This window comes from Salmo salar, chromosome 14 (assembly GCF_965601325.2).
Source record: "Salmo salar chromosome 14, fSalSal1, whole genome shotgun sequence".
Taxonomy (NCBI): domain Eukaryota; kingdom Metazoa; phylum Chordata; class Actinopteri; order Salmoniformes; family Salmonidae; genus Salmo; species Salmo salar.
Window position 1 is genome coordinate 67,578,668 of NC_138304.1, and position 15,371 is coordinate 67,594,038.

At 41.7% G+C, this 15,371-nt stretch overlaps 1 protein-coding gene across 1 annotated transcript in view; it reads right to left on the bottom strand.

Moving 5' to 3' along the window:
* Window positions 1-5,371: 5,371 nt before the first annotated feature.
* LOC106570050 (exostosin-1b) overlaps window positions 5,372-15,371 on the bottom strand; it is a 114,887-nt gene continuing 104,887 nt past the window's right edge. Inside the window, exons 10-11 of the mRNA XM_014141986.3 lie at window positions 14,132-14,303; window positions 5,372-11,750 (exon numbers count right to left, since the gene is read on the bottom strand). Coding sequence (XP_013997461.1) covers window positions 11,565-11,750; window positions 14,132-14,303 — 358 coding nt within the window. The 3' untranslated portion in view covers window positions 5,372-11,564. The remainder of the gene's footprint in view (window positions 11,751-14,131; window positions 14,304-15,371) is intronic.

A 15,371-nucleotide genomic window follows, 5' to 3' on the forward strand; every position in this document is an offset into this window, starting at 1 on the left:
GCAGTATCTACTGGACTTTTTATGATCATCACACTCTCGTTAACTTTAGTATTCTATGCCGCTATAAATCCTGCTGCGATTTAGGCCAACACTGTTTCTTTCTGTTCTATTTTTAAATCTGTGTTCTCACTGCTCACGAGGACAGCCAGATCAAGTGGGGAAGTCTCTTTGTGGTCTTTTTGGATTGTCCCCAGGCTTTAAAAGTTTTTTACATTTTTATTACAGGCAGAAACGGCCCAGCCAATAAGCGACATAAACAACTTATTAGGGCCCCGCAGCCACTGGGGCCCCCTGACACTTTGATTAAATCCTGGTGTTATTATACTGATGATTTGTCAGGACAGATGGTTTCTTTACATACAGTGCATTCGGAAAGTATTGAGACCCCTTCACTTTTTCCACATATTGTTACGTTACAACCTTATTCTAAAATTGTGTGTTTTTCCCTTCAATCTACACACAAATACCCAATAATGACAAAGCAAAAATAGGTTTTTAGAAATGTTTGCAATACTACAAAGAAAAAACTATCATATTTACATAAACATTCAGACCCTTTACTCAGTACTTTGTTGAAGCACCTTTGGCAGCGATTACAGCCTCGAGTCTTCTTGGGTGTGATGCTACAGGCTGGCACACCTGTATTTGGGGAGTTTCTCCCATTCTTCTCTGCAGATCCTCTCAAGCTCTGTCAGGTTGGATGGGGAGCGTCACTGCACAGCTATTTTCAGGTCAGATATGTTGGATCGGGTTCAAGTTCGGGCTCTGGCTGGGCCACTCAAGGACATTCAGACTTGTCCCGAAGCCACTCCTGTGTTGTCTTGGCTGGGTGCTTAGGGTCGTTGTCCTGGAAGGTGAACATTCGCCCCAGTCTGAGGTCCTGAGCGCTCTGGAGCAGGTTTTCATCAAGGATCTCTGTACTTTGCTCCGTTCATCTTTCCCTCGATCCTGACTAGTCTCCCAGTCCCTGCCGCTGAAAAACATCCCCACGGCATGATGCTGCCGCCACCAAGCTTCACCGTATGGATGGTATTGGCCAAGTGATGAGTGTTGCCTGGTTTCCTCCAGACATGACGCTTGGCATTCAGGCCAAAGAGTTCAATCTTGGTTTCATCAGACCAGAGAATCTTGTTTGTCATAGTCTGAAAGTCCTTTAGGTGCCTTCAAACTTCTGCCATTTAAGAATGGAGGCCACTGTTCTTGGGGACCTTCAATTCTAAATACATTTTTGGTACCCTTACGCAGGTCTGTGCCTCAACAAAATCTTGTCTTGGAGCTCTACGGGCAATTCCTTCAACCTCATGGCTTGGATTTTGCTGACAACTGTGGGACTTTCCAAATCATGTCCAATCAATTGAATTTACCGCAGGTGGACTCCAATCACGTTGTAGAAACATCTCAAGGATGATCCATGGAAACAGGATGCACCTGAGCTCAATTTTGAGTGTTTTTGTTTTGTCATTATGGGTATTGTGTGTAGATTGAGGAAAATGTTTTATTTAATCAATTTTAGAATAAGGCTGTAACATAAAATGTGGAAAAAGTCAAGGGGTCTGAATACAGTGTAGGTGATGGTTTCTATGGTTGTGGATGGAGTAGGCCTACAGCTCCATCTAGTTGTTGCGTCGGAGACAAGTTTTTGACAACTGTATCATTTTAGCTAAGCCTAACCCTTTTCCTAACCGTAACCTCAGGTTGGATTCAATCTGTATCGTGGAAGATCTGCGTTACAATGTAAAGGTAATTTCCAATTAGGTCGACATATGCAGCGTTTACCGTGAATGCACTCCCTGCGAACGCTATAATACGGATCCCCCGCAATACAGATTAAATCCAACCCCTCATTCTCCTAACCTGCTACGTAAACAAACCATCAGTCTCAACAAATCATCAGTATTACATCGGCCTCAATCATGTTCTGAGCGAAGCTCCTTGAGCAGAACTAATGTGATTGGTTGGATGAAAGTAGGTGGTTTACAGGTGAGTCACAAAAATAAAAAATAAAGTAGGTTGGAGGCCATTACATGCGTGTTGCGACCCGCTAGGTTGCCAGTTCAAATCAAGATTACGACTTTTGTTTTCCAACCTTACCGAACATTCTTAACTAATTACATTTCAACATTTGACTGAATAGCTTTAAATATGTGAAAACACCAGAGCATTAAATAACTACCAGTCAGGAATGTGGGGTAGGTAGCCTGTTACTCCAAGTAGTCTTCTTACAATCACTTGGCATGGCAAAATATGTAGAATTGCAGGAACTTTGCTTTTAAACTTTTCTATCAAACCCATGGCATAAGCCATGGTTATATCTAGAATTGCAGGAAATTTGCTTTTAAACTTAAAACCCATGGCAAAACCATACATTTTTCTCTCCGCTGCCAAAAGGGGGGTCCTAAAACGTTTTTCCAGAAAGGTTTTTTTTTGCATACGGCTAGGGCCGGCACTGGGCGGAAAGATGGAACTGTGGCTGACAGTAGAGAAACAGAAAGAGAGGCCGCAGGCCTCATATTAATATCAATATTAGCTTCAGATAAGATTACGATAAATAATTAAGAAGATGGTTGGGGTCGTATCCAAGTTGTGTTATGAGGTTATTGTCCTCAGGCAAATGTTAGAGGACATAGTATGCAACTCCATCCCAAATTTCACACTGTTCCCTATATAGTGCACTACTTTTGACCAGAGCGCATGGGTCTCCGGTCAAAAGCAGTGCATTATGTAGGGGATATGGTGTCATTTGGGAAGCAGAAATAGGGAGCAAAGTAAAGACGCTCCTTCCACAGAATAAAAATCAATCGCTGGATAGTGGATCATGATTTATCTTCACAAACCAGGTTTCCAGCCAAACTTTTTATGCTAGTAAAAAAGGGTAACTAGCCCCCTGGGGTAACCCCCCTGTAATTCTCATTAAGACCACAAGATGTCAACAAATTATTTTCCTGGTTGTCACTGCTCTTGCTCAACAAAAAATGTCCTCTGTGTCATCACAACTTTGAGATATTTCAAAACGATTTTGTGGTAAATTTGTAATTTTTTTGCCATTTTGAAAAAGTTGTAGATATATGAAGTTAAATCTATCTATATATATATATATTTTTTTTAGATACACAAGTAGGAAAGCCTTAAGCTAAATAATCCACTTGTTTAGAGAGAAATGTTGGTAATTTTTTAGTAAAGAGGGTAGCTGGCCCCTGGGGGCTAGTTTCCCCTTTATGGTTATGAAGGTGTTTCTACCTGTCATTTAGACAATGACTATCCCAGTTAGCACTAGTTTATGCTAACTTGCTAGCTAGCAACTTCACTATCAGTAAATGCTAGTCAGCATAAGGTGCTAGCTCGCAACCTTACTACCAGATCGTCTGAGGTAAAATACATGAAAAAGATAACGTAACTTATTTGCAGTTATAAATGTTTCCACTAGTGACTGATAGTGTTAGTTACTTTATATCCTTTTATGTCACATAGCTTGCTACATTTTTAAGAGAGAGCTTTTCAATTGGCATCTCTCCCCCTTTTTTCAGTCACAGGTGGGGACTGGATTAGGTGTGAGCAGTGCAGGAGGTGGGCTACTGAGTTGTGCTCCAATTTTACTGGCGATAGCTTTATTTGTGACCCATGTACAAATTAGAATTGTGCAATAGTATCAGTGTTAAACTGAATTGAGTAAAGTTAGTTATTAAATGTTATATTCCAATGTTAGTTATAGTCCATTCCAAATGTCGACAAAATACACTAGGCAAGGTGGGATCTTTTTGTGTCGGTAAAATAAATTATGCTAGAAATGTCAGTGGAAATGCTTTTGTGCACAAATATTGATATAATAACCCATCATGTCGAAGTAACTTGGAGGCACGCGATGACATGTTGTGTACGACTCGTCTGGGAAAGCATGTAGTTTATTAGGATAAAGATGAAATAATTATAATTAATTTCACAGGGTGGTGAAAGTGCAAGGTGATGAGCTTGATGCACCTTTGCAATGAATATCAAGGATCTTATTCTGGTGACATGATCAAAAAAAGAAACATCCCTTTTTCAGGACCCTGTCTTTCAAAGATCATTTGTGAAAATCCAAATAACACTGTTTCCCATGCTTGTTCAATGAACCATAAACAATTAATGAACATGCACCTATGGAACGGTCGTTAAGACACTAACAGCTTACAGACGGTAGGCAATTAAGGTCACAATTATGAAAACTTAGGACACTAAAGAGGCTTTCTACTGACTCTGAAAAACACCAAAAGAAAGATGCCCAGGGTCCCTGCTCATCTGTGTGAACGTGCCTTAGGCATGAGGACTGCAGATGAGGCCAGGGCAATAAATTGCGATGTCCGTACTGTGAGACGCCTAAGACAGTGCTACAGGGAGACAGGATGGACAGCTGATCGTCCTCGCAGTGGCAGACCATGTGTAACAACACCTGCACAGGATCGATACATCCGAACATCACACTTGCGGGACAGGTACAGGATGGCAACAACAACTGCCCGAGTTACACCAGGAACGCACAATCTCTCCATCAGTGCTCAGACTGTATGCAATAGGCTGAGAGAGGCTGGACTGAGGGCTTGTAGGCCTGTTGTAAGGCAGGTCCTCACCGGCAACAATGTTGCCTATGGGCACAAACCCATCGTCGCTGGACCAGACAGGACTGGCAAAAAGTGCTCTTCACTGACGAGTCTCGGTTTTGTCTCACCAGGGGTGATGGTCGGATTCGCATTTATCATCTAAGGAATGAGCGTTATACCGAGGCCTGTACTCTGGAGCGGGATCGATTTGGAGGGTCCGTCATGGTCTGGGGCGGTGTGTCACAGCATCATCGGACTGAGCTTGTTGTCATTGCAGGCAATCTCAATGCTGTGCATTACAGGAAAGACATCCTCGTCCCTCATGTGGTATCCTTCCAGCAGGCTCATCCTGACATGACCCGCCAGCATGACAATGCCACCAGCCATACTGCAGGCTCAGCCTGACATGACCCTCCAGCATGACAATGCCACCAGCCATACTGCTCGTTCTGTGCGTGATTTCCTGCAAGACAGTACTGTCAGTGTTTTGCCATGGCTAGCGAAGAGCCCGGATCTCAATCCCATTGAGCACGTCTGGGACCTGTTGGATCGGAGGGTGAGGGCTAGGCTTTTTATACCTACAGGGGTCATAAAATTCTAAATCAAATTTCTAAATGATACGACAATCTTAAAACAATTCCATGTTAGCTTAGTAGATATTTCAATCCAAGGGCTTAGACCTACAGGGGTTTTAAACAAAAAAAATGTGCCTTGTCTATTCTGTAATGTAACTCGACATTATTATGCTTAACAGTAGGCTACACACATTGCCTCAAAGCAATAAACAGTCACGCATCAATGATCAAATGTTTCTTTTTTATTATAAATCATTCTTACAAAAATTGGCATGTTTCTATTTCATTTACCTCTATAAAAGTCATTTGTTAATTACAAGGTAGGCAGGAGGAAGGCATCAGGACAGCTGGGAGCAAATTAAGTCGTTAAAAAGATTGTCTGTCTGATACAGTCAAGTACTGATAAATAATTCCATAGAAGTGGTCATGCAGGTGCGTTGTCGGCCATCACCACAGTTTAATATCCGACAGAAGAGCGGTCAAGAATGAATGAAAGCGGTGCTAAAACTCCAGTGTACGTCAAGGTGAACGAGAGCCCTGTATGGCTCTCCTCTTCTGACTGACAGTTTGTTACCATGAGCTCAAAAACCAAAATTTGATTGGAAAAAAAAGGCACAATCAGACAGAACCATCCTGCACATCCAACTACACTGATAGATGCCATGCATTGATAAACCATAGAATATCTGGTATCCTATGGGTTTATGGAAGGACATGTTTAAATGAGTTGTTTTACAACATTACTGTTTTGAGTGGAGTTATTTGTACCAGATATGACAGTCAGAATTGCCAGAGTTTGCCCAAAACTATCAATGAGTATGCAGATGTGGACAGTGACAAAAAAACATGGTGAATCTAAAATACACTGTAGCAACAAACGAAAACCCTCAATCTGTTCAAGAGACCCAGCTGCCATTGAAATGCTCACAGCAAATCCAATTCTAGATTGGTATCATGTCTCCATGGTGATTATAAATTAACTGTCATGGTAACACAAATGTATTTCTATAATGGTTGCAGTTGCTCTATATGAAGATTTTAAAAGCAAAAAGGGATGTTTTTATTCCATGGAAACTAAAAAATATATATTGGCAACAATTAACTCTCCTATTATGTAGTAGGTCAATTTGACCCATTTCCACGTTTGAGTTGTCTAAAATACTAGTTAACCTCTTTCTCCATGAAAATGACTTTTCCTCATTTAGGGTCATGAACCTAACTTCAAAATGTGGACACGCTGATGTGTTGTGGAATGTGTAGATTTTGTATACAAACATGCTGTTTTGGGTCATTTTGACCCCGAGGCTTTCATGTGTATAGATATTTGCACATGTCCAAAATAAACAAGTGTCTTTGATGTATTCTGTTTTGACTGGTTCTGGATGCACTTTTATAATTATGTTTGGGTGGAAAGGAGTTTCCCAAGCTGCTCCTTCTCAGTGCGAGAGCAGCAGATCGCTGACACAGACAGTCATAAATGAGCTCCAAAAGATTTTCCGTCTTTGAAGCCTCATCACAAACTTTGGACTGTGACAGTGAAATAGAAGAAGAAGAGGTTTCAGAGACAGGACAATGCTGTTGATCCAGATTGTGAATATTTCTCTGATGAAGAGGATTCAGTCTGCCATACCATCAGATGAGAGAGAGAGAGAGAGCATGCAACAACCATCATCCAGAGAAGAGAGGACATGGATGTCTAAAGATGGTAATATAGAATGGTCACTGTCACCACAGCGAAGTCAAGGTAGACTGTCAGCTCAAAATTGTTCCAGGGCCTACACGATTTGCTCTGCCCCCCTCGCCAAGACAGTAAAACCAGCACCACTTGTGTAGATTGCAATAAATACAGTTGAAGTCGGAAGTTTACATACACTTAAAACTAGTTTTTCAACCACTCCACACATTTCTTGTTAACAAACTATAGTTTTGGCAAGTTGGTTAGGACATCTACTTTGTGCATGACAAGTAATTTTTCCAGATTATTTCATTAATTCACTGTATCACAATTCCAGTGGCTCAGAAGTTTACATACACTAAGTTGACTGTGCCTTTAAAGAGCTTGGAAAATTCCATAAAATGATGTCATGGCTTTAGAAGCTTCTGATAGGCTAATTGACATCATTTGAGTCAATTGGAGGTGTATCTGTGGATGTATTTCAAGGCCTACCTTCAAACTCAGTGCCTCTGCTTGACATCAAAAGAAAAATCAGCCAAGACCTCCACAAGTCTGGTTCATCCTTGGGAGCAATTTCTAAACGCCTGAAGGTACCACATTTCATCTGTACAAACAATAGTACGCAAGTATAAACACCATGGAGCCGCAATACCGCTCAGGAAGGAGACGTGTTCTGTCTCCTAGAGATGAATGTATTTTGGTGCGAAAAGTGCAAATCAATCCCAGAACAACAGCAAAGGACCTTGTGAAGATGGTGGAGGAAACAGGTACAAAAGTATCTATATCCACAGTAAAACGAGGCTTGCAATCCGAAGAACACCATCCCAACCGTGAAGCACGGCAGTGGCAGCATCATGTTGAGGGGGTGCTTTGCTGCAGGAGGGACTGGTGCACTTCACAAAATAGATGGCATCATGAGGATGGAAAATAATGTGGATATATTGAAGCAACATCTCAAGACAGTCAGGAAGTTAAAGCTTGGTCGCAAATGGGTCTTCCAAATGGACAATGACCCCAAGCATACTTCCAAAATTGTGGCAAAATGGCTTAAGGACAACAAAGTCATGGTATTGGAGTGGTTATCACAAAGCCCTGACCTCAATCCCATAGAAAATGTGTGGGCTGAACTGAAAAAGCATGTGCGAGCAAGGAGGCCTACAAACCTGACTTAGTTACACCAGCTCTGTCAGGAGGAATGGGCCAGAATTCACCCAATTTATTGTGGGAATCTTGTGGAAGGCTACCTGAAACGTTTCACCCAAGTTAAACAATTTAAAGGCAATGCTACCAAATACTAATTGAGTGTATGTAAACTTCAGACCCACTGGGAATGTGATGAAATAAATCATCCTCTACTATTATTTTGACATTTCCCATTCTTAAAATAAAGTGGTGATCCTAACTGACCTAAGACAGGGAATTTTTACTAGGATTAACTGTCAGGAATTTTGAAAAACTGAGTTTAAATGTATTTGGCTAAGGTGTATGTAAACTTCCGACTTCAACTGTACATCTGCAGAAAGCACACACGTACATTGTGTTAAACATGTGGGATAATTTTGACCAATGGGGTCAAATCACACCTAAGTATTACTGTTACTGGGAAATACAAAATAAAAAACGTACGTGGGGAAACAGAACATGCTTGTTTGTGACAAATATATTTAACAAATAGTATTTCAATGTAATCAAATCTTCTTGTATTTCTTCTTTCTGAAAGGTCTGACAAGACAAAGGTTTTTAGCTGTTTTTTACTTGATTATTTGACTGTCGAGTGTTTACACTGTGCGGGTCAATCTGACCCAAAGCACAAGGCTTAAAGAAATGTATATTTTACAAAATCAGATTAATTTTTTTTGCTCAACTATTCCTTCAGCCAAGAAATCCTGTCATTTCATACTATACAGAGTCTGGTTTTGCTCACATATGAAAATAAATATACATGTATATGTACAGAAATGTTTGTCTCCGGTTTCGCTCGTGAAGTCAATGTGCAAGGCTGGGGACTTTCGCTCTTGAGATATAACAAGTTCGTTCAGACAATTCTAGATAGAAAAAGGCTTGATACAAAGATGGTTTACTGAACTTCAAAAAGGGGACCAGATGCAGGCCAACGTTTTTCATAATCATTGAGATGCATGTCTAGTGCCAAGAGATCCAAGGCTTGCTGTAAGTCAACATCAAAATACAACGTAAATCTCTCTTGGCCAATATCAAGTCATACAAGTTCATTCCAAACTCCTCCCGAGTACATTGCCAGAAAGAAAATAAAAATGAAATGCAAACATTTTGTGAAAAAACAATATATTGACAATATACCAGCTTTGAAACTGTACTAAATCTAACTGTACTGTAGTATTAAGTGTTATGCTGATAATATCACATATGACATTGTGAAAATGACGAGAGTAGATGGGCCAGGCCCACCAATGACACAATATCAACTCATTGGCCATGTGTGGACACTGAACTCCATTGATTGTATCCTGATATGGAAGATGAAAACCACAAAATCACTGTGAAAAAGAGTCTACAACAACCTCAATCAGAAATGACGCAGATACGACGAAGGGGGTAGAAAAAAACTGATAGTTGAGCTTTGGCTCACAGCTGATACACTATGGGCCGGTTTCTCGGAGCCAGATGCCGCCTAGTTCTGAACACGAATGCACTTTCAATGGACATCTCCATTGAGAATTGTTGTTGGGGTCCAGGACTAGGTTTCATCCATGTCCGGGAAACTGGCCCTTTAAGTTCAGTCACCTTCACAATAAAAGGCCACTCAAGCACACTACGCTCCTTCAAGTCTTCAGACATTCAAGTACCTGTTCGAGTGAACTAGCAGGGCTCTGTGTGTGGTACAAGGACTAAAGCCTGTTCACAATAAGATTTCACTATAAAGTCATGAGCTTCCACATCTCAAAGCTATTTCCTTAAATTATCAATAAAAGAAAGTAGAGAGGTTTTTCCTATTTGACCACAATACAAAAATGTGTCAGGACAAATGTAGTTGAGCTGGGATGAGCCTATTGTGAGTACAACAGCATCACAGGAAAACTAGGAGCAACAGAAATGATGAACAGAGAGGGTAATGAAGAACATCACAATGACAAGGCTAGGTGAGGGGGAGCTGGTTGTCTTTTCACTGTACGCCTAGAGCCAAAGGGCCAAGGTTCTGGGTCACTGCATCCAGAGCAGAGTCAGACGTGATGGGAAATATAGAGACAGACGGTTTCATCAAGGGCTGCTCCCCAGGGAAACCAACACTTCAAATGAAATGTCTTTCTCTAATTAAACACAAAACATATGTCCTCTGACAAATGGTGTAGGAGATGGCTATGTCTGTCGAATGGCTTTGAGGCTTGTATTACACCAACATCATTATGAGGGAATCTAGGAAGAACAACGAATATTACAGAGGGCATTTCCACCAGATATCATCTTCTCCTGCTTTCGATATCGATTTACGGAAAATATGTGCAATAAGCAATTTTAAAAAGGCAGCCCTAATGTGCGTTTCGGGGACATGGCACAACAGACGAGTCACTGAAACCTGTAACACCCCTGTGGAAATGAAGCAGGGTCTAAATTTAGCATGCACTCCTTCTGCCACGGTATTGCTCATAAACAATAAAGGGGAAATAAATGCGTGAAAAGGGTTTGGTTTAGAAGGCAGTGTTCTGCTCTATTTCATCCAGAAATGTTCATGTTGCTCATTCCGACGGAGGGAAAGTACTCCGCTTGGGCTTATGGTGGGATGAGCCTACTTTCAGCCTCTGTACACACACCGGCGCTGAGCTTCCGAGGGGGAAAACGAGAAGAAAAGTGAAACTGCTTTTTAGAGTTTTGAAGGAAAAAGGGTACATTTCAAATGTGATATGCTTCTGGCTTATCATTGTGATAAATCAGAGAAACAGACAGAAATAGAAATCTATCAGAAAATCAAAGACTGAGCATATAGTGGGTTTGTGACTGCCTCATGGCAATACAAGTGGCACCATTTGAAAATGGTGGCTTTTAAACCATCCTTCCAGTAAAAGAATAACAAAAATATAAAGGGGGAAAGCTTTGACTCAACTTTTCTCGACCTTTACTACCAAATGTTGTATTTCATTTAATCCGGGGACAATTCTTAGGAAGATAAGACCCCAAGGCTTCAAACCAGTGTACATATGGGAGGGAAGTATGGTTAGAAAAGTAATGGAGGAACATGGTTTCCCAGGGTCCAGAGCAGGGGCTGGTGGTGAGTGTCTCAGGGGTCCTGATGCAGACATAGGGAGGTCATGAAGGAGTCAAGGTGGGGTTGCATTGAGTCTAGGTTACCAGCCCGGGGCGGATCTGATCTGAGGTTGGGTTGCCATGTTGGACACCTCCCTTCCTCTACCATCCTGCACATGTGCAGAGAGTCACAGGAAAGTCTGTCGTAATTCGCTCCTTCGTGGCATTCATACAAAAAAAAATATTCTACTCAAGAGTCTCGTCAGTAGTGTCTGTGTGTGTTTATGTGAACATACTATAGATCTGTATATTCTTTGTGTGTATACGCATAGTTCTCCAGACACCATTTCGCTCGTCAAGTCCTGGCGCTGCTGTGGTCATTGGCAATGTGCTGAGTGGAAGACGGAGCTGTAGCGCCGCCTTGGATTGGGCTCCAGGTGGCTGACTGTCCTACTGCCACTGTCGTGGTCCTCCTTCGGCTACCGCCTCCCCCGGCCTCTCTGGCAGGGGGTGCACGTCCTGTCAGAGCCTCTCGATGTCCCTGTATTTCTTGCGTAGGATGGAGACCTGGTCCTTGAACAGCACCGGGTCCAGCCTCATTTGGGAGTGGACCAGGGGCATGCCGCCAAACCAGCTGGCGAACTTGTTCATGCACGTCTGCCGCTGGGCGAAGTGGTCCGGGTCGGCCCAGCGCGACGCCCGCGACGACTGCACGGCGGGAGGAGAGAGAAAAATGGAAGATAAGTTATTGTTAGATCACAGCAGCATGTGATGACACTAAATAATGCCAGGGTTTCTCAAAATGGTGGGGACTAAAGCTGGGCGATATAGACAAAAATCCATATTGTGATAAATTGACATTTTTTGCAATAACAATAAATCAGCTATACATTATTTTGGGGGGAGGTGCTAGATCTGGGCAATATGGAGAAAAAATCATATTGCCATAAATGTAACTATTTTGCTCTATCAACAATATATATTTTTTTATAGACAGTTACTTTACATTAGTGGCAGGGCTCTAGACCATTGTTTTCCAGTGCCAAGTAAGACAACTGAGATGAACTATGATTAAAAAGAAAGCCAATTCATCTAACATATTCAAGAAAAGCACAAGTGATATTTTGATGTGCAACCTGTCAAAATAGGATGCAGAATTATCTGATTTCTTTCTGGCTTTTCAGTTACAAAGGACACCTGCATCTTGCGTGTTTTGATACACCATCCAAAATCGAATTAATAACTTCACCATGCTCAAATAGATATTCAATGTCTGCTTTAAAAAAAATGCTTTCCACATCTACCAATAGGTGCCCTTTTTTGCGAGGCACTGGAAAACCTCACTAGTCTTTGTGGTCGCAACAGATAATTGTATGTTTGGGGTACAGAGACAAGGTAGTCATTAAAAAAAATCATGTTAAACACTATTATTGCACAGAGGGAGTCCATGCAAGTTGGGACTTGTTAAGCACATATTTCCTCCTGAAGGAACTGTATATACTCACAGAAAGCTGGGACTCATCTCAGTAACTACAACAGCAGTTTCTTTGAAAACAAATAATTTTTTGAACAAGGGTCATATTCTTGTGCTGCTTTCCCTTTTCTAAACAGGCAACAGGTTTCTAGCCCAAGGGAGGGCCATTTTCTTGCTCCCCACGTCACCGCTTGGAAATCACTGTTTTTAAACAGTTTTATTTTTTGACGTCATCAGGTGGAACTTTTTCCACATATGCTGACACTGGTATTGTGCTTTCAAATTTGGTTGAAATGCCCTTTAACTTCAACTAACCAAACCATCAGCACTAGCTTGCTATAATGAAAATTGAATTCAACAAACGGCAATAATGTTTTCAATTCGACTTTTGCTTCAAAAGCAGCTCAAACATATGTAAGCATGAATTTCATAGGCACTGTCATAGGATGCCACCTTTCAAACAAGTCATTTGTCAAATTTCTGCCCTGCTAGAGCTGCCCCGGTCAACTGTAAGTGCTGTTATCGTGAAGTGGAAACGTGTAGGAGCAACAGCGGCTCAGCCGCGAAGTGGTAGGCCACACAAGCGCACAGAAAGGGAAAGCCTTCCCAGAAGAGTGGAGGCTGTTATAGCACCAAAGGGGGGACCAACTCCGTATTAATGCCCATGATTTTGGAAACAGATGTTTAGCGAGCAGGTGTCCACATACTTTTGTCCATGTAGTGTACCACGGCTTTCAGCCAATCAGCATCCAGGGCTAGAACCTACTCAGTTTATAATCTGAATTTGCAGGTTATATGCACCAGACAAACTTCTGGGAGAGCACGATGGTTGATTACTAATCATGTTGGTAACAAGTTTAAAATAGCAATACGCCACATGGGGGTTTGTGGTATATGTCCAACATATCATGACTAACTGCTATATCCAGGCACTCCGCATTGTGTCTTGCTTAAGAACAGCTCTTAGCCATGGTATATTTGCCATTTACCACACCCCCTCGGGCCTTATTGGTATTTTAAACTGGTTACCAACATGATTAGTAATCAACCATCGTGCTCACCCAGAAGCTTGTCTGGTGCGTATAACCCGTAAGTTCAGACAAACAAAAAGGTGTAATGGGTTCGCACTCAAAAAGACGTCGCAGAAAGCTTACTTCCTTATTAGATTTTTTAAATAATGGTCACTGCGTCTGTACACAGACGTTTCAGCTTTATAGCCTTTTTCAGTGTGTAGGTACAATTTTATTTCAATTCAAAACTGCATTTGTGAAGAACAACTGATGAGCAGCAGGTGCTTCTAATCAGGGTTGCCACTCATCTACCAATCAGGGACATGGCTTTTCTGGTCTACCTGTATATTAGTCACAAAGAAATACAGAATTATAGGGTATGGGAGAAGGCACGAAGGGCAGTAAGCTTTATGCGACATCTTCTTGAGTGCGAACCCATTACCTTTTTGTTTACCAACGTAATTAGAACAGTAAAAATGTATTGAACCGTAAACCAATATTTTTGCGTCGTACCCGTAAGTATATTGTCTGATATACACACGGCTGAAATGCTGTTTCAGCCAATCAGCATCCAATACCCAAACTACCCGGTTTATAATATATACCTGTCCCATCATGGTCTCTTTGTACTGCTTCTTCTGGGTGACCTTGATGGGCGGCAGCTTGGTGACGGCTGACACCAGGAAGTTCATGAGGATGTCCTCACAGTTGGCCAGCTGGTCCACCATGCCCTTCAGGCTGGCAGGCAGGAAGTTTGTGTAAAGGAAGTGGTAATATCTGAGGAGGAAGAAAACATTAGTGAACAGGAAGTGGTAATATCTGGAGGGGAAGAAGAAGAAGAGTCGAGAGGGGGATTTGGAAGTGTTTGGAAAGATCTGTGACGGCGTACTCAAGATCGAGTTTGGATCGATTTCTTTGAGTTAATCAACGCTAATCAAGCAGTTCAATGTCAGTTTTATAGACAGTGCTGAATTGAGTCTTTGTTGAACAACTGTATGAAAAAGACAATGTAATGAGGGTTGGGATAGGATCCAACATGCTCTACTTAACATGACTGACGTATGTAGCCTCAGGCTACTTCCTACAGTAGTGTTCAGTAGAGGCTGATGTCACTTTCAATAGTGTTTGATACCTTTCCATTCATGCCATTACAATGAGCCCGTCCTCTGATTTCTTCCTCCACCAGCCTCCACTGGTAGTCAGTGCTTTGACTTGAGCAGGAGCTCACTGGACCCAAGTACTGGCACCTCAAATTCTCTACTGCTTGACTTCCTTTACCTCTTATAGAATATTAGCTCCAAGGTATTGTGAAGTTCCTGCACTGAAATACAAACAGTACCGGCATCCAAAATAAGTACTGGCACCTACAGTGCCTCGCAAAAGTATTCACCCCCTTGGCGTTTTTCCTATTTTGTTGCATTACAACCTGTAATTTAAATGGATTTTTATTTGGATTTCATGTAATGGACACACACAAAATAGTCCAAATTGGTGAAATGAAAAAAATACCTTGTTTAAAAAATAAAAAACAGAAAAGTGGCGCGTGCATATGTATTCACTCCCTTCGCTATGACTACCCCTAAATAAGATCTGGTCCAACCAATTACCTTCAGAAGTCATATAATTTGTTCAATAAATTCCACCTGTGTGCAATCTAAGCGTCACATGATCTCAGTATATATACACACCTGTTCCGAAAGGCCCCAGAGTCTGCAACACCACTAAGCAAGGGGACCACTAAGCAAGCGGCACCATGAAGACCAAGGAGCTCTCCAAAAAGGCCAAGGCCAAAGTTGTGGAGATGTACAGATCAGGGTTGGGTTATATATAAAAATATGAAACTTT